At 43.2% G+C, this 27338-nt stretch overlaps 2 protein-coding genes across 4 annotated transcripts in view; both read right to left on the bottom strand.

The window, feature by feature from the left end:
- LOC143303641 (uncharacterized) overlaps window positions 1-18689 on the bottom strand; it is a 30674-nt gene extending 11985 nt beyond the window's left edge. The window contains exons 1-2 of one of the 3 annotated variants that reach the window (XM_076624729.1): window positions 18447-18689; window positions 15806-16351 (exon numbers count right to left, since the gene is read on the bottom strand). In XM_076624729.1, coding sequence (XP_076480844.1) covers window positions 15806-15814 — 9 coding nt within the window. In that variant the 5' untranslated portion in view covers window positions 15815-16351; window positions 18447-18689. Of the gene's footprint in view, window positions 1-8793; window positions 8817-15805; window positions 16352-18446 lie in introns of those variants that run through there. The other 2 variants (XM_076624736.1, XM_076624733.1) reach the window with 2 other exon arrangements.
- The window catches only part of LOC117162832 (uncharacterized), a 235019-nt gene continuing 226082 nt past the window's right edge, over window positions 18402-27338 (bottom strand). The window contains exon 4 of the mRNA XM_033344807.2: window positions 18402-18982. Within this exon, the coding sequence (XP_033200698.2) occupies window positions 18402-18982 (581 nt within the window). The remainder of the gene's footprint in view (window positions 18983-27338) is intronic.

Genomic DNA, 27338 nt, shown 5'->3' with positions numbered 1-27338 from the left:
AGGTTTCAGAAAGGTGACGCACGGTCCGACGATGGTATCAATTTGGAACAGTGGGTTATTTTCAGATGGAATGTTGTGGTTTTTTTGCTCGCGCAGAATACTCAGGTGACACGGTTTCGATAGAACGGGAATCGAAAGGCGAGGATAATTGTCAGGTGGCACGGAGTTTCAGCGAAGCTAAATCGACGGTTCTTTTCTACGTGTACCGTACAATTCTATTTATAGGGACAAAGTGTTAGCTAGTGTGAATAAACGAGCTTCTGTTAATCGAATTTACTCGTCCGAATGTGAACTTCTATCGTTCCAATTGTCACATCTATTCATCGTATATTGAAATTTCTTTGAAAATTTCTAATTGCGCAAAGCGAGTAACGACAGATCTTGGTCGGACGAGTGTATTTCGATTGATTAAACCGATCGTAAATACGCACGCCAGAATTAACAGCGATAGAGCGTTCCTTTTACATCGTGTTACGTACAGCGGAACAAAGACGTTGCTAAAGTACTGACTAATTACATATTCTACTCTTGATTAGGATTCTTTGCGCCGTGTAAAAACACCGAAAGCAACCATCGTAGCAGCGATATTAGATTCTACGGCAAAGTGGCAAAAAAGTTAAATTATAAGCGAATTTTTTGTCTTATCAAATTTACTAGTTCCGTTGATTTCAGAAGTCACGTTAATGCCAATGGCGTTTAAAGATGGATGAAAAATGTAGGTATATATGTATATAGAGAGGAGACGAAATTACCATCAAGCTGGCAGCGTCACTGTCAGCGAGCGCGTTCATGCGTCATTTACTGTATCTTAAATCGCCCCGGGTGCGGTTATTTCTTGCGTATTTTACATTGTGGCCATCGCGAATCTAAGCTTCTCTTCCTGGACATATTCTTGTCACCGAGATAGCGAAGAAACGCAATTTCGAAATATCACCAGGAAGAACTTATATAAATTGACTGTTTCTTGTATCGTTTTACGCGCAAGCTTTTATCTTTTTTTCATAAATCACAAGAGGCGTAATAAAAGATGCGCTATTTATAAGAAGTTGTTGCATAATCCTACGGAAGACCGCGGTATTAAAATAAAACAAATTTATTTAATAAATTAAGCCGTTCGTTCGTCGATTGATAGGTTTACCGTTCGTTGAAAGTCGCCAATATATTTAAATAATCCTAGTTTAGAAATCTGAATGAAATCAAGTAGATTCATCTATTTAATAGTACAACAGGTGCACCAACAATACACGATTACAGAACCATTCGAATACAAAGCATTTAACCTGCAGCAGAATACGACGCTAAATACACCGAAGTGGCCAGAGATTTCCCACGAAAAAGGAAAAGAAAAAGAAGCGGTACCCCGGTTACGCATCGACCATAAATTCATCTAATTATTTGCATATAACAATTCTTCCCTTCGAAACCTGCGGCGGCTTCTGTTTTCACGGAACATTTCCAATTAAATTTTCATAATGTTCTATTTCGCGATCATCCTGACGATAAAAGGTTCGCCTCTGTCGACGCCACGCATGAATCTTTCCTTTCCTTTCCTTTTCTTTTCCTTGTTTTCCTTCGAATCAGCTTGTGCAAACTCATCCCCACCCTTCAGTTTCCCCTCGTGTCGTCGATCATGCTCGGCGATCCGCAAGATTTACGCGACGTAAACAAAGGAAAGGAAACGCCTGACTAGGAAGGCACGTAATTTAAACAAAAAAATAAATCATACGGCTCGCGGTGAGAATCGGAACGATGTGAATCGCGTTTAACCCGCTTGCAGCGGGCACGACCGCGTGCTACGGGGTCTCCTCTGGCCGTCTTCTCACGGAAAAATCACCCAGGCTAATGAAATCGGTCGCACAATCGCCATTATTCACGGAAACGGAGCGCGAGGCGCGTGACTCGTTGCGCTTCGCGAAAATCCTCCGCTCGAATTGCCTCTAGGAAAACGCTCGCAACGGTTTATCGCTGGCTTGGCTTTTTGCACGGCTTTCGATTATTTTGATTAGTTTGCATGGGTAAATTGATCGATCGAAAGAACAAGAAGCACGAGCAAAAAATTCGCTACGATTGATTTCGCTTGGAGCGACGATGGTCTGCTGTTTACGACGCAGGAATCTGACATGCATCTATCGCATTTGACGGAATGTTTCTAATTTCTAATTTTGAATTTTTACTCCTCGTTGCGCAACATGTTCTAGGTTTTTCTCGTTGAACAGCGCGTTTACTTGTCGTGGAAGTAATCAATATCTACTACTGAACAGTTTTCGCTTATTCTGCTTAGAAGAAACTCGATGACTTTCTTGTGAATCGTTCGACGGATTAAATCGATTGTCTCCTAAGTGCTGTATAATTACACATTTAAAGTACTCAGCTTTGAATCAAGTAATTCGTACCGTTATACTTAAGATTACGTAATATTTTAATCGACCTCGAGAGCGTAGTAGAGAGCGTAAAACGTGCTTTAGACACGAAACACGTTTGGCGTGACACTTGAACGTATCTGATACGCTCTGATCCAAAAACACAGAGACAACAGCGCTGATAATTTTATTTCTATTTAATTAACAAATGTATCTTGATAGAGGAAAAGAATTTCCATGGAATTTCCAGGGTCGAGTGTTTATTTTATTTTATTTTTTTTTTCTATTAGAACATAAAGGAGTTCGTTAAGAGCGTTAATTATCGAAATAATGGCGCAATCTGATTTCATAGAAACTCTGAAAATAAACTAATAATGTGACATAACGATCTGCTGATGGCGGTTTTAATAGCGTCGTAACGAATGGACCGAGCACAATTAGCTCGTTCGGAGCGCCATTGCTTGTTCGAAAAACAAGAAAAAGAAAGCGCGCATTCATCTCGTATAAATCTACAATTTAATACCATTCCTCACACGTTCCCGCGCATAATCTTCAATCTGGCCACCAATGAATCACACGAAATAACAACCAAAAAGAAACGAAACAGGGGAAAAAGAACATCATGTCGCTCTGTACCGAAAATCTACCCGTCAAAGAGAAGACCCAAAAGAAAAGTCACACGTAGAAAACTAACCGTGTGACACGAAATAATAATTAACGCGCGGTATTCCGTCAACGAGGCTCGACTTTCCCGGCCTGAACGCGGCGAGATCGAGACTGGAGGTGGAAGATTGATACACGACCTGCATAATTAAGCAAGAACGCAGCATCGTCGGACGTTCTTAATTCGTTGGGCGTTTACCGTCGTCCTTCCATCGGCACCCAATTAGTCCTTTAATTAAGTCCCTGGCAATTACCAGTCGTGGTTACACTCTGGTCGCGTTAGTGAAATTGTTCGATCGTTATCGACGCGACTGCGGGGCTTTCCATCGCGGTTCTCTCGCACGAAACGATCTTTTTTTCTTCCTTTCTTTCTCTTACTTTTTTTTTTTTTTTTTTTACAATATTTCAACGATCGTTCGGCGCGATTTTTATTACCCAGCGATTATTTTCATTCGCCCCGTCCAATCAACTTTTACGAGCATAGCCAGTTACTTTCCTCATTATTTGCGACCTCTTGGCTCTTAGGAAAATCTGCGCGGCACACGAACTTCTCCGTTTCCACTTATTTTTCATCCACGTATTATGTCTGTTCGGTATCCGTTTCGGGTTCCGCGAAGCTCAAAAATAAATTCTTTTTTCTCCAAAAGGATCCCTTGCGTCATTGATAGAGTTATCGTGTGTATCTCTTTTCACTATCTGTTCTCATCTCCTTCTACTCTTCTTCTGCTTCTTATCCTCTTTTAATGGTGTCAGGACTGGTCAACAGCGGGTTGCTCGGTACGCCGAGTTTAAATATCGCGTGGCTTCTATGCACACGTAGGAGGTTTCTTTGTTTTTACGAGACTAGCGTTTCTGGATCGCTGTTAATTGGCAGCGAAGCTTCTGATATCTATGTGGAAACTCGATGATGGGCTGTGAACGCATAAAATAAAGAACGGATATTATAAATTCAGCTATGTTTCCTTTGTGTTAGTTAACGAGTCTCATCCTGTTGCCTTAACTTCTAACCTTTAATACAGTTATTAAGCAAGATTTCCAACACTAATAAAACAAAATTATAATAATAGAATAAAACAGATATTCAACGTCGGGCTATATTTTGAAAATTATACTTCCAATTCAACGTCCTATCGATCCTAAGATGTTTCTCACCACGTGCCAAATAATAAAATATACTCCTATCGCAAATCCAAAACTGACGTATGATCTCTATCATTTTTTTTTTTTTTTTTTTTTCTTAAACCAGCGTAGCGCGGGCACGCGCCCCGGCGGAACTAACGCGACTCGTCGAGTCCCGGCCAAATCGCCGCCAAACGACTCGCTCGCTCGCTGTTGGCGTTCCCGGTCGCTGTCGCCATCTATCGGCGCGATTGCGAACGAGTGGAGCCGCCAGTTCGCGTTTCCCTACGAAAGGAGAGACAACACCGATCGACGGCAATGCCATCCGTGACTGGACACCGCATATGATTTCACGGCCGGTGCCCGCTGTCTTATTCGTGTGTAGAAATCGTGAAGATCTCGCGTGGATATCCGCCTTTAAATTGGATTGCAGCTACCTGCAGTCTCTCTTTCCCCTTGTCCCTCCCACCAGTCAAAACCGTTCTTCTCTGTCTCCGTTTCGGCCGGTTACTGCGTTTCTCCTTCCGTCCGAGGAGGTTTCTGCCTTTTTCGCTTCTTTGGAATTTTTTTCTTTTTTTTTTTTCGTTGTTTTCTTTCTTCACGTCGGCGGTACTCGTCTTTACACGCGTGTAAGAACGAGCGATGGGATACGTTGATTTGTTACGTAAGCAAGTAAGCGAATTGGTCTCTGTTCGAGGTGTTACACGGGTGATTTCGATGCTCGGGGACGAAGAAATAGTCTCGCGTGCTTTCTTCGGGGATAATCGAGATCGAAAATACGAACTCGAAGCGTTTTTATGCCGTGTTTCGCAGTTTCGATAATTACGCGCGATTTCCACGAGTCGGTCACTTTGGTATTGCAGCTTTTTTTCAGCTGCTAGTTGTTTCGCGAGATTTCCATTATCGTGATTGGCGTGTTCCTTTCGAAATTTAAATACTTTGTCGACGAACCACGTCTCTTGTACGATGATCAGTTTCTTACGCGTGTCACGCAATTATACAATTTTTGACGGACCGTGGTAGCAACTTTATCGTGTGGAGTAATCCTTTTCCGAAAGTTACCGAAGGAAAAATAATACAGTGTAACGAAAGTATTCGCGCAATCTTGATCCACTTTTTTCAGTAGTTGTATATGACGTTATGCTCTGGCTCGCATCAATCAAAACTACAATTTCCTCTTCTTCTTCTAATATGTATAACTATTATAACATATAACTATCAAAGGTTTGTCGCTAGTGCCTGGATAGCCTTACGTCTCCGTGGAATAATTCCTGACGTTGATTTTTGTTTGCGCGCGCGATAAAAGTACTTCGATATATTATGAAGGTTGTGCAAAAATTTAATAAAGATTGATTCGCGATCGACCGATGTTTTCTTACAACATACATTTGTGCTAAAAGCTTCTGTTACTTAAACTGTTACACATTATTGCGTGCAACGTTCGAACGTATTAAAGTCGCGTGAAAAAAAAACCACGACTACTTAACACGTTCTCTATAGAATGGATTGCATATTCTCAGTTCTTAAACTTGGTAAACATACGAGCATATCTCGCGTAAAAATTATTCGTCATTAGAGAATAACGTAGATAATGGAAAGTCTCATGAGAGCAGCAAGTGGAATCCATATCGGCCAGAAAGGAAGTTACCAATCGGTGGTCGTTTGAAAAGGGAAAAGGATGATGACACCGCGGACGAAAAGGAAGGAAACGAACGCGGAATCTCGAAGCGGTATCGCGTCCAGTCCGTTTATCCCTTGGTTCAGGGCAATTTCGCGGCGCCCTTTTTGCCTGAACAAGAGCACGAGGACGCGGCGGTTTCAATCAGTTACAGCCGCAGGAGAGCACCGTGATTACGCGGCGCAGACGGCATTAAACACTGGCATTACGCATTAGTACATTAAGAAAAAAGGCCCGTGGAACGTTATCGAGCCGCGGGATCGGCCACCGAATCGGCCAGTTCGCGGTCCTCGATCGTTAATACTCGTTGGTCCTTTTGTTCCGCCGCGACCACGGTCCCGGAATCGAGAACCGGCCATTAACGATCGATATCGCGGCGAATTTCATCCTTCTTCCAGTTCTTTCTTTTTTTTCTTCCCTCTTTTCTTCTTTTTCTCCCTTCTTTCCTTTTCCTCGTAGCGTCGTGTTTTCTACTTTCCAACGATACTCTTTATGTACTTCGTCCGAACGATGATCGCTGGTGGAAGTATTCATCGTCCAACGATGAACAATGTGACTTTGATCGACCCGATCCATGCGTTTAACGCCACCATTATCGCGGCAGGAATGGTAATTCCCGATGACCTCGGGCTGCACGGCTCGAAAAATCCTATTTTCTCTAATATTTAGTAACAAAAAAGAAAAAAAGGATTTCAACACACGTGGCTAATTTCCACGCGAAATATAGCGGAGCATGTTGGAACGAACGACGCTACGACGAGTGGGTGTGAATTTTATGGTAGGGAAAGAGATCAGAAAGAAGAAAGATTTCAATTGAGAAACTGAATTTTTCGTATTTTAACGCCGCCGTCCGATTGCTATTTGTTTAAATTATCGCAGAATCACCTGAAAAGAAAAGCATTCGAAGCTGTCTGTATAGGTTGAATAAGAGAAACAGAAAAATGTATAAACCTTGTTACGTAATGCAACGTTTTCTATTTGCCAGTTTCTTTCAGTTGTTATTTGGTAAGATCGAAAGGCGTACGAGTTACGAACGACGATATGGAATATCGTGACACCTGGATATGTTCGATGGATATCGACTCGTCTTTGGTAGAAAGAACAAAGTAGAAGTTTCGAACAAGTCGAAGGTATTTGCGAAGGTATCCGTTGGTTCGCGGTTACGGCTAAATTAAGATCGTCGAGTGTTTGGGTGTCGGTCGCGCGATCGAGTTCTTGGCTTTCCTGGAGTGGAATCTTCTTTGGTTCTCGGTTGTTTGGATTGTGGCCGCTTGGATCTTTGCTTGGCCAGTTGCTTCGATCGAAGGATGCACGGTTTTCGTGTGCCTGCGGAGTGTTTGTGCAAGTTTTGGATCTTCGTGGATAGAGTTCTCGAGTCTTGATCGTTTGGACATTGTCTTTTTGTTTTTGAAGGGTAAAATATCCAATTTCAATTGCGAGAATGCGTGTTCAATCTTTTGTACTGTCCTGACGTTAAAAGAATATATTTCTCAGTTTTTAGGTTTTTGGTGATCGACGTGGAAAATATTTTAATTATGTAATCAAATGGTGTTCATGTTATAATAAATTTTCTATTCGTCGATCCTTCATTTCTATTTTGACGCTAATTCATCGATCATTAAGTATCATTAAATTGCACGAACTGGCATTACATTTCCGGGTAAGTATACATTTTCTTCCATTAAAATAGAATATTTGGACACGGATTATTAAAAGAATAAAAATTCTATAGCAATCGAGGTCGATCTGTGATCTTTGAGTATATTTATTGCCATAGTTTTACGTGAGAAATACCGTGCCCCTATAATTTTTTCATATTCATAACTCTTTAAAATGTCCGTATACCGAGCGCTTAGCGTCACAATATAAAACTTCGTACTCTTTGTCACCTCCATTCCACAGCACTATATAATTATTCGCATATTAAACTTGTCACGTAATATATCAAACCTGCACGGTATAATTATCCAATACCTTAACGCCAGAGTTTTCGCTCGCTTACACGACACTTTCCATCCAGCACCTTTAATCATCAATTACCTACACGAACGAGCCTTTAATCCCAAATCACCCACAGTGCACCTCAAGGACCCTAAATCTCTTATCCTAATTTTCATCCTACCCTAAATAATATTTCAGATTTCATATTCGATCCATTTAGTTCATTAAAGAATCAGCTTTAGAATGAAAGAATTTAAGAACGCAAATAGAATAGTTTTCAAATCCTTAATCTTAGTTCTCAAAAATGAATTCAAATGAAACACAGAGATAATCGAAAACAACGAACGAACGGCTGCGCTCGTTATTTAACAGTTACAGCTCGTTACAAACAGGTATTGTATAACTCGATCGCGAATATGATTAACGTCAAAAACGCGATACCGCTGACAAGCGTTTGCATTTCAGCGATTGCGAGCCACGGACGTTCGTTCCGGCTAGGAGCGTCACGCGTTACGTTTTAATTCGACCGGACCAAGAAATCTGCCTCGTCTATTAACGCGGCTTTTTTTAACGCAAACTTCCCGCTAACCGAGTTGATACGATCGTCGCCTAACGAAGCGTACGATGCATCGCGGTTCTTCGTTAGAATCAGCGAAATAAAATGGAGAATCTTCGGGAAAGAATGGTCGATTCGATGGTGCCGTTCTTTTCGCTATTTTTGATTTCTCGGTCGTTCCGTTTTCGATTTGATATTTGTAGTTTCGCGTAAACGTTGCAATTTTAGGCTATTTAATTTTATTTCTGTATTCTATATCGTATGCGATGAAATATTATTTTTGACAAAGTAACAAAACTATCTTAAATTCCTTAAACAACCACGTTCCACGAACAACGACGCTATTCACTGCGACGAAAGAATTCTTGTCCTTCTAATGACTCGCGAAACAACTAAGAAACTATTCTCCGGTTATCATCGCGTTTACCAAGATCCATGTCACTAGCCAATTTTTCACAATTCGGGCAGCGACCCACCATCAACGAAACGCGCGAGTATCATTCTCCGAAGAATTTTGATCTCCTGCTTTTCCTTATCCCTTTCTTTCCTCCTGTCCTTTTCTTCGTGCTTCGTGTCAAACACGACGGATCGGTAGTACAGACGTAAACGCCAGGTCCGAGTTTTAATTTCCTCGGAGCCGATCGCGCGCCCGGTTTCGCGTTTCCGCTCGAGCGATCGACCCGGGCCGTCGATCCTCTTCTTCTCGTCTCCCCTTTCATCCGACATCGCGTCGTACCGCCTCCCCCACCTCCTTCTTTAACTCTTTCTCTTCTTATTTCACCCTCTGTCGCTCGATCCCTCGATCGAGCCGTGTTCGAGTCTGTGCATCGTCTTCTCCACTCCGGAATGCTCTGTAATTTACGGTTTTGGATCATGCTCCCATCGAGGTGGAGTAATGACAGGTCGATCGGCTCCGGGCTACCATCTTTGCCGGTTTCCGCTCTCCGCCTCGCGTCTACTTATCTTTGCCACTTTCGATCCTACGAATCGACCAACCTACGTGCGCGCGTGTGTGTATTTTTCTTTATTTCCCTTATTCTTTTCCTTTCTGTTTACGCGAATTTCGAGAATTGTGTACGTACAAATTTCTGTGCCTGTGATCTCTGTTTGAATTTTCGCTATAAAAGTAAACTTCTTTGGAATTTGAACGTTGCGCGAAAGACTTTAGAGTAGAGTGCGACTGGATATGACACGGAGCGTTGATGAGTTTATATAATGTTGATCATTCGGGAAATTTTGGGCTCGTTGTGCAACTCGGAAGAAGGACGTTGCTAAAAATGTCAAAGTTGAAGTATTTCGTAGCGTCGTTCCGGACTGGCATGTCGGACGAAGTTCCATTGGCTCGGGACGTAAATCGAATCGAAGGCTCGTAAAGAGCAAAGCGCAGTTAGACTCACAATGCAAGGTTAGTCAATGTAATCGCGATCATCGCGAAGCCGTTCAAGAGCACGTGACAGCGAAAAGAACGATGCCTACGCAAATGCTGAAACGCCGAAGCGAGTCAGGTTCAGAAGGATTGTCTTCGCAACCGTTGATCGACAGTTAATCCGAGGAAATCTCGCGCGTCTGTTATTATTCAACTATTGTTCAACCACAGAAATATCAAAAATTCCTTCACTACCTAAACCTAACACCAAAAATTTTGATACAGATAAATTGATTCGTTGATCAATTCGATTCATTGATCAATTCGATTCATTGATTAATTCGATTCATCGACTAACTTGATTCATCCTTGATCAATCCCATCCTTCTCTAACTCTCATCCAATTACAGCCTCTCAAAGTCTTTGTATTGTGCTGTCTATTCGACTCCATTCACATATCCTAAAATTGCAAGGAAAGTTAACAAAAGTCAGAATTTCCGTGTAGAAGATTCCACAATCCTGCCTAACAATTTCCCAATAACGTTGATCGACCATTCGGACAAAAAGACTCGCGGTCCGTCGCCAAACTCACGTCGATCCGTGAAAACTCGCGCGCTGGCGCTTTGTTGGTACGCGGGTTCTCTCAGTGGCAGATCCGTCAGGCTCGTCACTTTCGTTTTCCACTGGAATCGGCCCGTTCCGAGCGCTCGCGGATAAATTCGTCACGGTTGCCTGCGGCCCTTTCACGGCTGACGTGGCCACGGGGGAAAAATCGCCGGTCGATGAATAGTCGCACTAATAAGAAGAAAACGCGCCACGGGGGAAAAAAGCTTATACAATTATGGCTGTCAACGACGGGAGTGCGCGCTCGCGCACGTTGCCTGCTAATAAACCGGCCGATCCCCGATCGAACAGATATTATCGAGCACAGCCGAGCGGCGATCGTCATCTGGTCGATCGACTTATTTCACTTCAAGATCGATACGCACTTTTCGTCTTCCACCGTACGGTTTCTAGATGATCAGGTTGTTTTAGTAGAACGAACAGCCGCGTTAAAGTGACGTTGGGAATAGTATTTTTTTTTAAGTTTTACTCGTATGTATATATATGGTAATATATGGTAATCGAAGATTTATAGCGATGATATTTAGATCCTTGGAAGTTTTCTTGGCGAAGTAACTTTGATTGATTCGATAAATCGTTAATAATCTAAGAGCATTTCCTACTACGAATTCCCGTTTTTGCGCCGGCTCTCCTGCGCGAACAACGGCGAAGCATCGAGGCACGTTCGACAAAGAGTCATCGAATGCGCGTTCGAACGTCCTCGCTTCGGGGTCGAGCGATTCGCGACGCGGTCTCCGGGCACAGAATTCGCTCGTAAATCGATGCGCGACTGGCTGAAGGCGGTTTCACGTTCTCCAAAGCGTTCCGTCGAGGCATCCGCAGTAAACTGCGACGCTTCTGCTCCCAGCGAAACCCTACCGGATTCCACGGCCGTATTGCCAGCCGCCGCCGCCGCCGCCGCCGCTTGTCGTGCGAAATTGCCTTCCGCTCCGCGAAACTCGTGCTCGATACGCCGCGCCGCCACGGCCGCGATATGATTTACCGTTTCCACGTCCGCGACCTCTCCCTCCGGCTCGCACCAAGAAGATAGCCCGATACGTACCGAGTCCGTTTCACCGCGGAAATTTATCTACGCGACTAATATCGTTTAATCTATCTATCGACGAAGTCATTTAATGGAAGTTATTTTCGTGAATTTGTTCTGGATCAAGATAGATATAGCTACTCAGCTGTATCGCATATCCATTCGAGAGAAGAGTCGTTTGGATCGATGATGACTGTTGTTCAGATAGATGGGAGGAAATGGACTATTTGGGATTCAGTTTGAAACTGACAGATTATTGGCAGAAAGTTTTTCAAGCGTCGACTGTAAGTTTAATATCCTATGTAATTGTTGAATTGATTCGATATAGCTACATATGTATAGCATCAAAGTGATTTCCCCTCTATGGATTAAGAATCTAGAAATTTCTTTGATCCAACTTAAAACTGTCACGGAGTTTTGGAAACGTGCTTTTATCGGAGCCTTATGGAACGTACGATTTCGATAGTTTCGTGAAAAGTAATATGTGTTTATGAAATGTGTGCGCAACCTTCGCAATTACACAACTACGTAATTGTTTACAAATAACTAATTGGAAAACGAATAAATATTTGCAAACATGTATTTGTCTTCGGAAAATAATCGATTCACAATTCTTCTTTTTGTCCTTACGTAAGAGGAACGAATGAAGCCAGGTAGTGCGTGCCTACATTGTTAGCGATAGTTTTTTAACAACCACAGGGTTGAATAGAAGCGTTTGTATAATAATATACGGTCGTTATCAAGCTTTCGTGACGTGATATTTCCTCATCAACCATCTTGGAGTCGAATTATTACCGACGTATATAACTGTTGGTAAAAAAATCTTTCCTTCTATTTCAAATGCCTGCACGGAAATCTTATAAGCGTTTAGTTTGAGAATTTGCAATAATATCGTGAAAAAAGGAAATATATTAAGATATAAAATGCAACGAATATTATAATCTTCCACTTACCGATCTTAAGTTAAAACGCAAAGTTACGGTTTGATGTCGACTAATTTCGTCGAACTCGAAACGAAACGCGCTGTTCGAGGCAATCGAAGAATCATTACGAGGAGTTTATCGCTCAGTGATAGATAGCGTTTAACAGGATACTATAATTAGCACGATCATCGTGAGTGATCTGCCACTTTCGATAAAAAGAGCGTAGGAGGAAGAAACTCGCGCGAACGAAGCCACCATTACGATCTAGGCGAAACTTCCGTTTGGAATTCTCATATTTTCGAACCTTCTGTCAATAGCAAATTACTAACAAGTCGCTTTAAACTCTCGGGAGTAATATTAAGTTAAATTCATTGATATTCGTTACGTTTCTTCGAATTATCTGGAAACTCAATCCTCTAATTCTTCTAACGCGAGAGAACGCAAAAATAACCGTAAGAAATGCGTTCTAAAACTATTTTTGAAGCCTGTGGCCGAGCATGTATGTGCCAAGAAGCGTTTCAATTACAAAAGATAATACAGTCTGTATATAACATTGTCCAAGCTCCAATGTTCCTTTACACTGTTTGACAGCGATGCCTTCGCTTAGAAAAATAAAGATCGAGCAACGATAAATTTCGCGATTCCGACCAACGACGTCCTTTTTTCTATCTTTCGCTCGCGACATAATTTCTAGGAAACCTTCGGGACGATTTTCGCTCGACAAATTGCCGACGACTGCTTGTTAAGTTGAGCGTAGCTCGATGTTCAAAGTTGGAAGCGGCGATGACAGTGAATTGTCGTATAATTTGAACAAAGATTACGTCCTAGGGTAGTTGAGTTCTAAAATTACCTGCTAGCGAAATGAAATTTTACCTGAATAGAAACTCGAGATTTTCAATCACATCGAAATTAACTCGCGCCATAAATATTCATTTCAAACCAAAGTCCAAAATTGTCAACTGAAAGTAACTTCTTTTCAAAAAAAAAAAAAAAAAAAAAGTATCGATCTTCGAATCAAAGTAAAATCATCATTGATCATCGTAAATCACGAAATTTTGTTTCTCCATGGGATTATCTCGCACGCAATCTTTCGACCCATACAACGATGGTCCAGAAACATCGACGAGATCGAAACGGCTCGAAAAGATCCGATCGAAAATGGTAACTTTGTCGGTATCTCGTCGACGATCTGTGATAACGTCGACGTAACAAGCGACAAGTCGAGCCGGTGAAACGCGGAATTAGCGCCTTCCCGCTTTAGGGATATCACGATAATTGGTCGGGAATTGTCGCGTGCATCGAGCCGCCGTCGTCCATTAACGGTCCACGATCGAGCAGACTCGTTTGGCGTTCGATCACGGCATGATGGGTTTCAAAGAACAAGCTTGAAAAAAACACGATACCTCCGACAATACTCGGACAGTGCTTATTTCATCCTGGAATCCGCTTTTTACACGCGCTTTCACGACGCTTATTGTCATCGTGTGCTATCTAAATGCGACTTTTATGCATCGAATTTTCAGTAGAACCGCGGATCACGAGGATCGCATCGGACCATTCGTTAATCCTGTTGGAAGCAAACAGGTTTCCATTCTCCTTGACATTTGCCTAGAATATCACGGCGGAATCGTGGTTTCAGGAAGAATTGCCTACTTCAGCGTGGTTATAATCGAAAATGAATCGACGACGCTGATCAATTATGGATCTGTCAATCGTCGAAATATCGCTTCGATCTTCATCAAATTGGATAAATCTTCGTTGCACGGAGCGAAGTGATAAAGTTCGTACTTCTGTCCATAGTATTGTTGTTCGTTCTATCAGTATGGATAACGATGTTGATCTATCGTTTGATTTCTTACGAGATTTCGAATTTATTGTCTCGATGGTATTAGGACTTTAATTCTTATTTCTGTTTTAAAAATTTTCCGACCTTTTGTCTCGTCGATCGTTCATTTTTACTTTCTTACCGTTATTTATACTCTCTTATCGCTTGTGTCGAGCAAAATGATTCTCTTTGCAACAACGATACTCGATGGCAATGACGATTTATACGTCGAAAAGATCCACTATTCTTTTATATAATTTATTTGGCTACTCGTCAACGATAGCGTGCGCGAACTCACGGGCAAAGTATGTATCGGTGTTTAATCGGAATTCGAATTTCCACGCGTATCGTGCGCGACTATTCTACATTCTCGATCGAACTGACGAAGACGCATCGCGCCGGAGCTCATACAGTGAAAGTATCAAATGTAACTCCGGTTTCGCGTGTTAAGCCTGTATAAATATCCGTGGACTTTCTCGCTCGGTCGCTAACTATCGGCACGATGCGTCGTTAGCGCGTTCGACGAATTTCTACGGCGCGGCGTCGCGACACCTTTTCAAGCACGTACTTTTCGATGTACGTTCGGCACGTACAATGCCTAGAGAAAAGCAACCGTTTCAGTAAGACTTTAAATTCTAGCGAAAGATCTCAGTAAGTTCTAGAAAGTTTTGCTAGGATATTTAACATGAACGATATCTCCCATCTGGTTTCAAATGTATACCATTTTTTGTACTTTAACACATTCGCTGCTATTGGCGCATAGGTTGCGTCGCTCCAATTATCCAGCGATACATAATGCCGCTGACGTAAGTGTTGGGTTTTTGCGTGCGCGTTTCGGTAAAAACATTGTATATGCAACTTAAAATACAGACATATGTGATTAAAAAAGCGTAAAATTCTAAAAATGATATAATCGTATTTTAGTAACAGCGAATGTGTTAAAACGATTACTAAGAATCCGCCTGATGTTACTTCGAACGAAGGAAAATGGCGTTACGTCTCTAGGGTGGAAAAATTCTAAGCAATTGTATTAAAAACGATCATTAAGGATTGACCTGATATTGCATCAAACACAGAGAAACGGTCGTGTATCTTTACGATCAAAAGATCGTAAACAATTATATTATTAGATATTATTGAAGTAGTATAGCGAAGAATATGTCTGTTCGCGTTGAGTGCCGTGAGCCACCGTGGCTCTGTACAGCTTTACTCTGTACACGATTAATTGGTCTATAAGTTGGCATCGATAGCAGGACTTTTTTGAGAGGTCGATCGCTAGATGGTGGATGTTCCGAGGAAATAGTCGCCTGTCGGGCATTGTAATCACCCGTTAGCGTGATTTGGAGCGCGAGACGCCCTCGGGCTGGCTCGAAGCCGCAGAAAAAGCGCTTCTGAAGGGACGAGGACCGCCCTCTTCGTATTCTCAACACGTTCCGCCAGTTTCAGTGATGTGTTCGCACGACCTACGACACTCGACGCGGCACCGGGGAAACTTCCTTGCAGATGAATCACTTTAATCGAATCAAACAATGGGAAACCTTCGAAAATTCTTACGTTTCTCCAGGCATTTTAACATCGACCCATTCACGCCTTACAGAAACTTTTCGGGAGAATCGAATCTTCGCTAAAATATTCCAGCGTTTTAATCGAAGTGTCGATGTACACAAATACAGAATTTGTAAGACAAAGATCAAATTTTAACCGGAGTCTCAAACAATGGACTTACGTTGATCATGTTACAGAAGGAAATATCTTCGACAACTCTTAGGTATATTGCATATCGTCTTATCCTCGATGCTATCTCCTTCGTTCTCTATACTGTACGCCTCAAAATAACCGAATCCATCGGAATTTCATCAGGACCTCCGGCAATCGATGCACTTTAATCGAGCGGAATCGACAGAAGGTTCCAATCACTCTTGCGTTTTATCCTCATCTCTGAAGTCTCTTCCAACTGTTGTACCACCTGTATCTCCAATCCGATTCGTACCCGATTTCCCGCAGATTCTTGCAAAGTGGTCTCTTTTCAGCCAGTTCTCTTCGGTTCTTGTGCCAATCGAAGATGATCTCGGCGTGTCCGCGCGGAATTCATCGGTCGATGAAATTCCGAGGCGACGAGCGGGCAAGCACGAGCACGGAACAGGCGAGAGCGCGCGCGCACGATACACGGCCGCGAGAACCGGTTTTCCATACGTTTTAATTTCACGCTGACATCGGTGCAATTCAGTTTACACGGATACTGGCCATTTTCTAGCGCTAGCGGGCCGCCGCACTAGTGGAAACAAAAAGACAGAGATAGATAGATAGATAGATAGATACATAGATAGATAGATAGAGAGAGAGAGAGAGAAAGAGAGAGAGAGAGAGAGAGAAAGAGAGAAAGAGGGAGAGAGTGAGAAACGATGATAACGCACCGCGAGAGAGATTAATGTGCGACCATAGCGCGCGTATTTTCGAAGCCAACGTTTCCAAGAAACGTGTGGCGATCTTAGCTTTTCTCTGTTCCCTCTAGTTTCGATCTTGATCAAACGACCGATCGACCATCAATTCCATGGCGACGCGACGCTTCGTCGTCCTTCGTTCCGATCGATTTCTTTACAGCCTCTTTTTGACGCTGATTTCGTGATGTTTTTCAGTGGAGGATCAATTGTTTCGAGAAGCGAGGAGAAACCTTGAGAATCGAGTAAGAATACTTGTCACATGGAATGGTTTTTCTTTCTTTTTAGTCGATCGATAATCGTGCGCCGTAATACTTTACGTCGATCACTGGCAGTCTCTCTACGCGCAAAAGTTTTATTCTTGGGAGATAAGAAGAGAGAATTAAAGATAAATGGAAGGTATTCCTTACAGTCGATCGATGATCACGCACTGTGTTCACCACTGACAGTTCTACGATAAACGAAAGTTGTATTCTTGGTACACGTAAAGAGAAAGAGATTTGAAAATCAAAGAAAAGCGTTCTCTGGTTCGAAGATCTTTCTCAGAGCCGATTGATCGTCACACGTCGCGACACTTTACGTCAATCACCGATAATTTTCCTACGTACGAAAGTTTAATTCTCAGAAAGTAAAAAGGAAAGCTTCAGAAATTCGAAGACAAGCGTTCCGCGAATCGAATGCCTCTACAGCCTATGAGTAATCACACGTCGCGACACTTTGCGTTCATCACTGTCAGTTCTATCGCGCATCCACCGACTATACTAACTCGAGCAATTGAACGTTTACGGATTCGAAGCAAACTTTCAGTCGTTATTTTATGAAACCTTTTTATTCTTGTTCTAGTTTCCACATACACTTTGTTTTAAGCACTCGCAGAACAGTTTCACAGTCTTATAAAAACCGACAAATCAGTTTCTCAATGAAAGATCACAAATTCTCGGGATCCATTGATCTTTGCACAATTCTGATGCTATCTTCTTCATCTGGCACTGCCTCGATGAAATTCCCATCACGACTTCCATATGATCGCGTAACGGGTACACCATGCACTTCTCCACGATGCACTTTCAAACACCGTTCTCGTAAACCGTTTCCTCACTCCATCCTCTCTTCCTGTTACCCCCTTTGATTCACAGAGTTTGCGGTTCTTGCGTTCGATTCACAATTTCGAGTCGATTCAGTTCATAGACACTACCGAGGAATAGACATCTAACAGATGGGAAACCGCGGAACGACACTTCGCGAATAGAACGACATGTAGACACGTCATTTTGTCACTGATTTGTTTGCTGCGTCAATGGTCACTAGGCGTTGATTTCGAATCGATGCGTTTCGACGATGGTCGTCGGATAGAATCGATGAAACTATAGGCATACTTGGATCGAAACGAGAAATGTTAGAATCGGATTCTACACTACCTGTCACTTTCTCTACTACGTTATCCGTTTTTGTTATATTTGGGATGAAAACTCTCGTCGACCAGTCGGTTTTGTTTGGTTGTCAGTCCGTCGTCCGTCATCGAGCTTTTCACTCCACTGCTCTAATCTATCGACGTCACATTGTCATTTTTCTTCGTTGTATCCATCAAACTTGTCGAATTAGCGGCCGGTCTGATACATCGCTGTCACTTTGCGTTGCCCTACTGCCTTGTTTTCGATCACCGTAATCCCAAACGAAAAATCGTCGATCTTCGACCACTCTACTCCATCCACATCACTCCGTCACGCGGTCTCGTCATCGATCGTCAAAGTTCTTCGTCGGAACGACCCGTGCACTTTGTCCCGTAAAGTCACCTTGTCCAGTGTGTTCAGTCTCGTCCCGTCTCGTTCCGTCTCGTCCGCTCCGATCCCAGTCTATCCCTATCTCGCGAGCAAAGAGAAACTCCTATCTCGGTGATGATGTTTTGATTCTTGAAATGGATCGACTCACCTGCAGTATGTATCCCCGCGTGTAATCCTCGTACGTCCAGCCGAAAGCGGCTAGTAAACGTGTCACTTGCGCGTGCTGCAACTGGTTGAACAACTGATCGAGCAAGATCTTAAGGCGGATCGGTAGTGCGCGCGAGCCGTAGAGTACGAGAGATGCGACGTCAAACGCGGCCGTCGGCTCGACACTCTCTGAAGCCGGTGGCCTCTCCTCCTTCTCCGCGACATCGGCTCCACCACCAACACTGCCACCACCACCACCGCCACCCCCACCTCCACCGTTCCTATCCCCACCACAGCTGCCCCCACCGGTCGTCGCTCCCCCACCACTGCCACTCGTATCGCCACCTCCACCTCCGCCGCCACCTCCGCCACCGCCTCCTCCTTCCCTCGACGCCGCGGCGGCGGTCGTCGTCGTCGTCGTCGTCACCGTGGTCGTCGGCGTCGCCTGCTTTACCCTCCCTCCGCCGCTTTTGTCCTCCCTACCAGTGGCACGGGGGCTGGAGACGACATCCCCACCAGCCGACAGTCGCGCCAGCGCTGCAACATACAGTGGAAAAGAGACAGGTTAGAAAGAGAGTCGCCCGCCGCGTTCGTTCGTTCTCGCTGCGCGGCGGATTAGCGCGTGTGTTGGTGACCGTGGACAAACCTCCCCCACCACGCGACCCGCTCGGTGGCACCTCCTACCCCCGCACCTCCTATGCCCCCACCCACTCTCGTTCACGGTTGCTGTCCTTTCGTTTTGTTCCTGTCTTTCGCGGCCTCTAGCCTGCTCCGCCGACCGTTCCGTATGTCTCTCTCGCTTCTGTCTCTCCGGGTATCGTTCTCGAGCAACCTAGGGTCGTCGTGGCACCGAGGGTACTTACTTACCCCCACCCTATCCGCCACCGGACTTGCCCCCACCATTGTCAAGTACCAACACACACCAACGTTACGGGCCACCGTTACCGACGCACACGCACACCGCGCGCGCCCGCGACGCGATAGTTCCACTAACACCGATACGCTTCTGCTCGCTACCAATACTGCGAGCTGGAATGTACGGCCGGTCGCGCTGCATCCCCACCAACCGGATTTTCTCATGAGACTCGGCAATACTCGGCATCCATCAACCTGCTGCTGCCGCCACAGTGTCTCGGTTCGTACGCCGATCGCTGTTCGCGTGATACCTACGTTGCTGCGGCGCGACGCGATGCGATTTCAGAGGACGGCGAGCTTTGTTTTATGCACTTATGCTTTCTTTCGCGATTTCACTTCGAATATTTGATAGCAGGTGAATAGTATCTGGTTTTACGGCGAATATGATGCGGTTATAGTTAGTTAAAGGTGTAGGAAAAAACCTTTTTCATTGTCTAAAACATAGGATTAGAAAAGGGTATTTTGTTTAATAAAAATTACAGGAATTCTGCATTTGTTCTGCGAAATCAGATACATACCACGGCTCTTTTTATGGAAAGTTGAAAGTTGATCTTATCGAAATGTATAAATCAGTATATCAAGGTAATCAATAACATTAATGCTTAAGTTTCTATAATTGGCAATATTAAATATTACAGAAGTGAAAACAGCGATTGCCATTTGCTCTTCTAGCCAGCATTGTGCGACTTGTCTCGGTAGTTGTCATTACTCAGTTGGTTATATCTGCGTTCTTTTTCGACTTATAATTTCCTAGCATCAGTTTTAAGTTTGTGCTTTGTTAAAAGATGCGATAGAGAAACTTATTTTTCTGTATAATAGTCATACACGTATTCCAGTTTCTAATCGTATACGTTCGCGTATCGCGTAAACGTTAAACAATCCGTCGTTTGTAACGGAACGGTGCAGCGATCGCGACGTAGTTTCACGAGGGAAAACGCCCGCGGACACGATGGCCCAAGCAGCGCGTTGCTTTCTCAGAGACACGGACACCGACGTATATAGTCGTCGAGACGGTGGCCGTAAGGTCTCGAGGCGCTTTCCCTCCAGAACCGTCACGCTTTTCGCACCTGACGATTCCTATCTCGGGACACGAAAGTTTATGGACCTTCTTACCACGCAGACGCACATACAATCATACACGTAAAACATACCGCCTCTCCCGATGGTATCGTTGTCGGGTTTCGCGTACGACGAAAACATTAATCGAAAAGGTACGCGTCAATCCACCTCTTCTCCGTCTGCTTCTATCTCTGTCTTGATCGATATGGTCGAACGATTTACGATTTATAGGCTGGCGGATGTTTATCGGATAATACGAAAGATTGATGCGTGACGTTTTGTCTTCTTTTTTTTTTTTTCTTTTTAATGACGAGACGATGAACGCGAAGATCTCGGAGAAGAAGGTTATGAGACGAATGGTGCACTTTTAATGGAGAGTAGTTAGGTTTCGTGAGTTATGTAACGCGAGGAACATATGGTTGTCTCGAAGATCAGAGCTCCGATTTGACCACCTTCTTTGATTCTTCTAATTGCAGCAGATGTATACCGACGATAGCATCTGGGATCGATTACTTGTAAATGATATGAAAGTACGGTGAATGAGAGTAAAAGCGGTGCTTTGAGAAGGGCGCATGGTAAACTGTGACGTCTTGACGTTACTTTTGACAGACACGAGTATGATACCTACTTTTTAAGGCAAAGTGATAGGTCATTTCCGATACTTCAAACGTAATAAAAACGACTGTAATTAGTAAAATTTCGCTAATTCGCGAAAGATGTACCAAGGTAAAAACAAAAATTGCGGTAAACCTAACCGTTCGAAAATTCACATGAAAATGAAATTCGCGAAGCGTTAAGGCAATGTAACGTAGTATTTTCCACTCTAATACTCATCTTAGAGTCGGTTTAACCTTAACACCGAGCGATTAGTTGCCGAAATGCGAGATAATCCCCCATTGTCGTGCACAATGCACGATGGGAAAGCGATGGTGATTATGGGAGGATCCATAACGCTTGTCCTTTTTGTCGAAGTAGATAATATTGAGAAAGTGCGGTGTGGTTGCGTCATGGGATGACGCCGGCCATGATTGTCGCTGGTCGCTGTAGGTGCCATATCGTGGCATATCGGGCCCCATGACGAGCGGACGCTCGCCTCGCCACGGTCCCACCTGGGGATCAATAGAAACCACCCAGTCATCGCGATCGGGCGCCACTTGTCATTAATGACTATCCGATTTTCGATTTAATTAAACCGCGATGACGATCTCGCCACCTAGACGAGTCAGGGATCTCGCGCGGCGGAAAGCCAGATCGTTTCTGGAACGATCGAGGCTGCATGATTGGTCCGAGTTGCTCGGGTGCTTTAGAGTTTTTAGAAGGGGCTTTCTCAGGGTTGATGAATACGGGGGTCTTTGTTATCCTGGAAGGGTAAGAGGCGGGAATAGCCAGGGGATGGGTTGACGGGCTCGTTTGCTCGTTTTCCAAGAACTTTGAGTGTTTCGGATGAGCACTGGGATTGGAGTTCGCAGCAAGAGGTAATTGGTTGTTTAGTCAAATTCGAGACACGGTCGTTAGTAATAATATTGTTAGTAATAAAACATATTTGAAGTATTTATCGTATTGCAATTTTTAATGAAATTCGTAATTCGTTAATAGAAAACTTATCTTAATTTTTCAGGATCGAAGAAGCGGCTTAAACCGGAAGAAGCCATGGAAATATAAATACAAAAGTTGTAAACTCGCTCTATTGCTTGTTCTTATCGAAATGGGAAATAACAGAGGAGGAAAGAAGTATGTGTCTATCGTATACGAAGGGGAGGATGATCATGGAAACGTTTGTATGGAATCTTAATTCCCTGAGAATTACTTTGCAGCCTTTTCTAACTTGTTAAAGATGTCGTAAAATGAGGTAATATGTGGTAATATGTGTATCTTAACATTCATATATCTAATGTAAAATGTAAATGACAGGAATGTAAACCAACGACGGTTCTTGTTATGGTAAACTAACAATGCCTTGTACGTTTAACCAACTTCTTATTAAATAACGATAACACGAAAGATTTTTTTATTCTCTCCTTTTAATTAATTGTTTCATCTCTAAACAACGTAATTTATGTAACACTTTTTCTACCACGTTTCTATATTCCAAGGCAAGCATTTTCCACGTGACCAGAAACGTTATAGATACTTCTTATGGGCTCCCCATGAGAATAGCCAGGGACGTGGGTCTTTGAAAGAGGCAAAGACTTCTTCAATCTTGCTAGACTAAGTCAGTGCCGTCGACAGATGGAGCTCCATGTTCTGTCCCCTTCTATGCCTTCTAACCATACATATATATAGATACAGAAAAATCAACGCGTTCTCAAGGGAAGCTGTTACATTCACCACACACATTTCTCATATATAACCCGACATCCATCAACATTCCCATCCTATAATAACGAAGACGTAAAGAAGGAAGTTCCTTAATATTCTGGATCGATATAACGAGTCTGACCCACGTAATCTTTACGCGTTAAATTGATTACGTACTTATTGGCAAATTAAATTAGGCGTTGAAATTTATATAACATGTTATTAGCAATATCGTTATTTTATATAGCACTAAACGATATAATCATAAATTAAAAAATTTCACTTTGAACCAGGTAGGTATATTGCAGATCCTCTACCTTTGATGGTCATCTCGATAAATATCAGTGAAAAAGGACGAACGTACGACATCGAGCGAAAGCAGAAAACATTTCACCGAAGCGTTTCATCGAACCCTCGATCCGTTTTCCGTCGACATCGCGTTGTTGTTATATTTTTCCTCTTTTCGCGGATCAGGCCGGTGGTTTTTGCCAGCGACAACGAATTTTCCAACGAACGAACGTCAACGGAAGGGTGGTGGCGCGATGTCGACCGCGTGTTATCCAGGTTTGCGGCACGGAACGCGTTTTTGCGAGACATGCGCACGGTTCGTCCGTCGAATTTCATGGGATTTCCGTTTCGCTATTATTTTTGCTTTCGCGTATCGACGCGTTTCACAAAAGACACTGTTTACGTTGCAGTTTAAACCCGTTCCACATATTTTCGTGACATTTATCGTTGAATCGTTGTTTTATTTATGAATTTTTCAACGGTTCATCGGACCTTGATATTCTTCTTATCCTTAATTAATAAAATCAATATTTTGCCTTTTATCTAGATTCATATCTATTCTTGATTTACATTCTGTCAAACGTTCGTTTTATTTTGTTACAGTATTTTGTTACAGTAGGTTTCGTCGTATTAATAGCAATTGCCATTTAATTATATCCATTTATCTTGTACTTCATTCGTATCGCGTATCAAACAGTTGTACGTAAATTATATTTACGTTGCAATAAAAGAAATACGACTATCTTACAAACTGTTAACCAATGTAGAGCACGTCGCTGTTACAAACCAATTACCACGTACTTTACATTCATCGACCCAAATTCCCACAGACATTTTCCCGTTACCCAAAATATTCCCAATACAGCGTTTAAAAATAAATAAAAAAGGAAAAAAGGAAGGAAAAAAGGTAGAGAAAAATAATTCTACATACAGAGAGATCATCGAAACAACAAGCAAACTAAAAGTCCTCATCCTCCCAAACACGGCACGTTTTCCGAAAACAACAATCCCTATATACTCACGCGTGCGCAAGCTTTTTGACCTCTAAAACAAAAAGCCAAAACAAAACCGGGGGGAGGAGGAAAAAAAAGGAGATAGGAAAAAAGAGAAAAAGGAAAACGGGGAAAAAAAACTGAAAACCCGGTCGACAGGGGCGTTCGATCATGGAGGTAGGCAGCCACGAAATGGAGATTCGAGTGCATGCATACATAACCGATGGTCGTAGGTATACATATGTGAGAAGAGGAGAGCGCGCGCGCGCGCTACCGGGACGCGATGATGCCGGGACGTAATATCAATACGCCACGAAGGCAGGATGGTCGCGTCTGATTTTCCGAGCGCATCGGCACGTGGATAATGTTTTAATGGAGTTTGCGGAGTGCGAGGAGGGATGGCCGGGCCAAGGGTGAGCTCGCCATGGTTTACATACCATTTACTCGCGCCCTGTAACCTCGCCAGCCGACTGTTTACAGTGCTGTACAAACTGTGCTCGCGTTGCTGCCGCGACGATGATTCTTCCTTTATCCGTAGCGATATATCGCGGCAATCGAGCGTTGTCACTGATTAGGAAAGATGGTCTTCTTCCATACGCGTTCTGGTCGTTGGACGAAACGGTGACAGATTTTGGAAACGTTATGAGATAATTTCGTGTGATTTCCGAACTTTGCGATCGAGGAGATGGTTTTTGATTGATTTCGGGGGGCGAAGGGTTGTTGGCGGGACGATCGAGGTGGAGTAATGGAATTGTTATGGGAATCGAAGGTTTGCAGGAGGATGGAAGCGTTCTTGAGTAGTCGGGGATGAAAGTTTTGGGCTAGGTATGGTGTCGTTCGGGGAGGCTCGGGTTAATCGAAATGGAGTCGAGGATTATACGTTTTGATTGGTGAATTGTTGACGAATACTCGGAGGGAAAGCAGACGTTAGATGTTCTTTGTGATTAAGCGAATGCGGTTGCAGACTGCCGAAGGGTAATTAGAGATGTGTTTTATGAAGAGCTGCGTTAGATGTTTTGAAGCTTGATGACTGTCCTCTGTCAATCTCGAAGCAGATGACCTGATTCAAGGAACATAGAGGCCTCCTTGTATCTTTCAGTAAATATGACTGCAGTTATCGATGAAGAGATTAACCGAGTATCTATAGGTATATTTGAATTATGAAAGTAATGGAAACTTTACTGCAAGTACAGTCTGTTTAGAATACACGGCAACTTTGTATCATAAATAACATTTTAAACTTATGTAAAAATTAATGTCGACATTTTGCGTATCCTCGTACAATCTTTAAATATTCCAAAGATATGAAACTAATTTCTCAAAACTTTGAAATATCGCCGAGTCGTGCTTTAATCCTTAACTTAACCATCGAACGGCACGGAACCATAAATCCAACCCACTGAAAGATTCTCACGTAGGCAAATCCTTTTCTATCGCGTAGTAAGCGCAAACAGAAAGAGACGTACTATCGTAACCTTACCGAACCGGCATTTAAACGCATTCCGTTATTATCGTCGCCTAACGAACGCGCTGTAACAGGCAATTTCAGTTCGATGTTGGACGTCTCCCGGTGCCATTACATCGTTCGTACAAAGTAAGCAAGAAATCACTCATTATGTTGTTAGACACATTACAAGGATGGCGCTTGCGCAATCCTCGTCGACTTCCTGGGACAAACAGGCAGGCACGTCACCTTCTATCGGCCTCAAAAGAAAAAAAAAGAGCCACAAACATACGATATCGTCGTGTTCGTGTTCCATCCGGCTGCCTAAGTGACATTATGCGAACCAGACGATACGAACAAGCGATAACTTGAATTTGATCGCGGTTCTTAGCTTCTTTGTATACGAGACACGTGTTACAATGTAGCTTATAGCGTAGCTTTTTTGCTCTTTGTCATTGGCTTAATAAGTAGTTAATAGTTGCCTAGAACTTTTGAACGATCCACTGATTGTCCATTTCACGTATATTATTGACGGCGTGTTTATTTCGATTGAAATTTGCATTGAATGGACAAGAATGTTCTTTGGTTTGATGTCGGGATACGATGAGGAAAACTTGGCGGAAACACGGTGTTGGTATATGTGATCATAGTGCGATCTGTTATCTCGTATGTTTTATTCCGTTGAATCAGTCCTTAATATAGTATTACCGGCTTTTGTTTTAACAATAACAGTTAGTTTTTTACTTCGAACGATTCTGCCTAAATCAAACTCCTTTTACATCCCATAAATGGCAACAGAGAACTACAGGTTAATCAATTTGCGATAAAAGTAGAATAAAAGATGGATTTTTATTTCGATTCAAAAGATCACATTCACCTCTTACCATTCTACTCTCCACGAAACTTCATAAAATCTGTACAAGCTCATCCAAATCAACCAGGCAACGACCTACAAAACGCAGAAGCCACGCAACAACATCGCGTCCTACACGCGACAGCCGAATCGAAGCTTCTAAAAATGGAATCTGCGACCTCGAAGAAACGTAAACAGGACTTCGTCTCTAGATGAAGCGACGGCCCCCTGTCAAAAAGAAGCCTCGTGGAATCGTCTTCGATCCGATATCCGCTGAACGATCGAGGACGTCTTCCAGCGAAGTCCGTGCCGAGCCGTGCAATTAACCCATCCGAGGTCGAGATCTTCTTGCAAGACGATCGTCTGAGGTCGGTATATTATATCGGTATATTTTAATTTTTATCGGGCTGCCTTGTGGAATTTAAATTTGACACGTCGATATATCAAAATCCTTGACGGAACAATAGACCAACTATCATTTTACTCGATTCGAACAAGACTAACTATTGGTATTCAAAATCAAAGAAATTCCAAACAAATAGTTTATTATTAACACTCGCAACAAACTCGTAAGAACGACGAAGTTTTCACGCGTTCCCTAAAACTGTAACCTCAGTTGTTAATCGGAGAAAAAGGGTCGATGGATCTCCGTTTGTTCAGAGTCCATATTGTGTCCCCCCGTGACACGTCTCCTGCGCGAAGACGATGTTTCGCAATGATCCGTTGAAACGAAACGACGGAGATTACGTAAGGGCCGGTGGTCAGACCTGACACATTCCCTGGGATCGATCGACAAGCTCGATCGTCCTCCCACGATGGACTAATCGATATTTGCACGTGGTTGCGTGCTGCACGACGCCCTCCGGGTCGTTTCACACAACGACGTGTGTACCAAAACGAGGCCACGTGGGAATTTTTGACAGAGTATTAGAGGAGTTCTTTCTCGTCTTTTTTCTCGTTTCGTTTTGCTTGTTTGAACGGGGAATAAGATGTTAAGGCGACAGTCGCTGAAACAGGTTACATCATCGATGACCGCGACCTGTT

The sequence above is a fragment of the Bombus vancouverensis genome, chromosome 2 (genome assembly GCF_051014615.1).
Source record: "Bombus vancouverensis nearcticus chromosome 2, iyBomVanc1_principal, whole genome shotgun sequence".
Taxonomy (NCBI): Eukaryota; Metazoa; Arthropoda; class Insecta; order Hymenoptera; family Apidae; genus Bombus; species Bombus vancouverensis.
The sequence above is the reverse complement of the archived record's forward strand: the minus strand, read 5'-3'. Positions and strand labels throughout refer to the sequence as shown.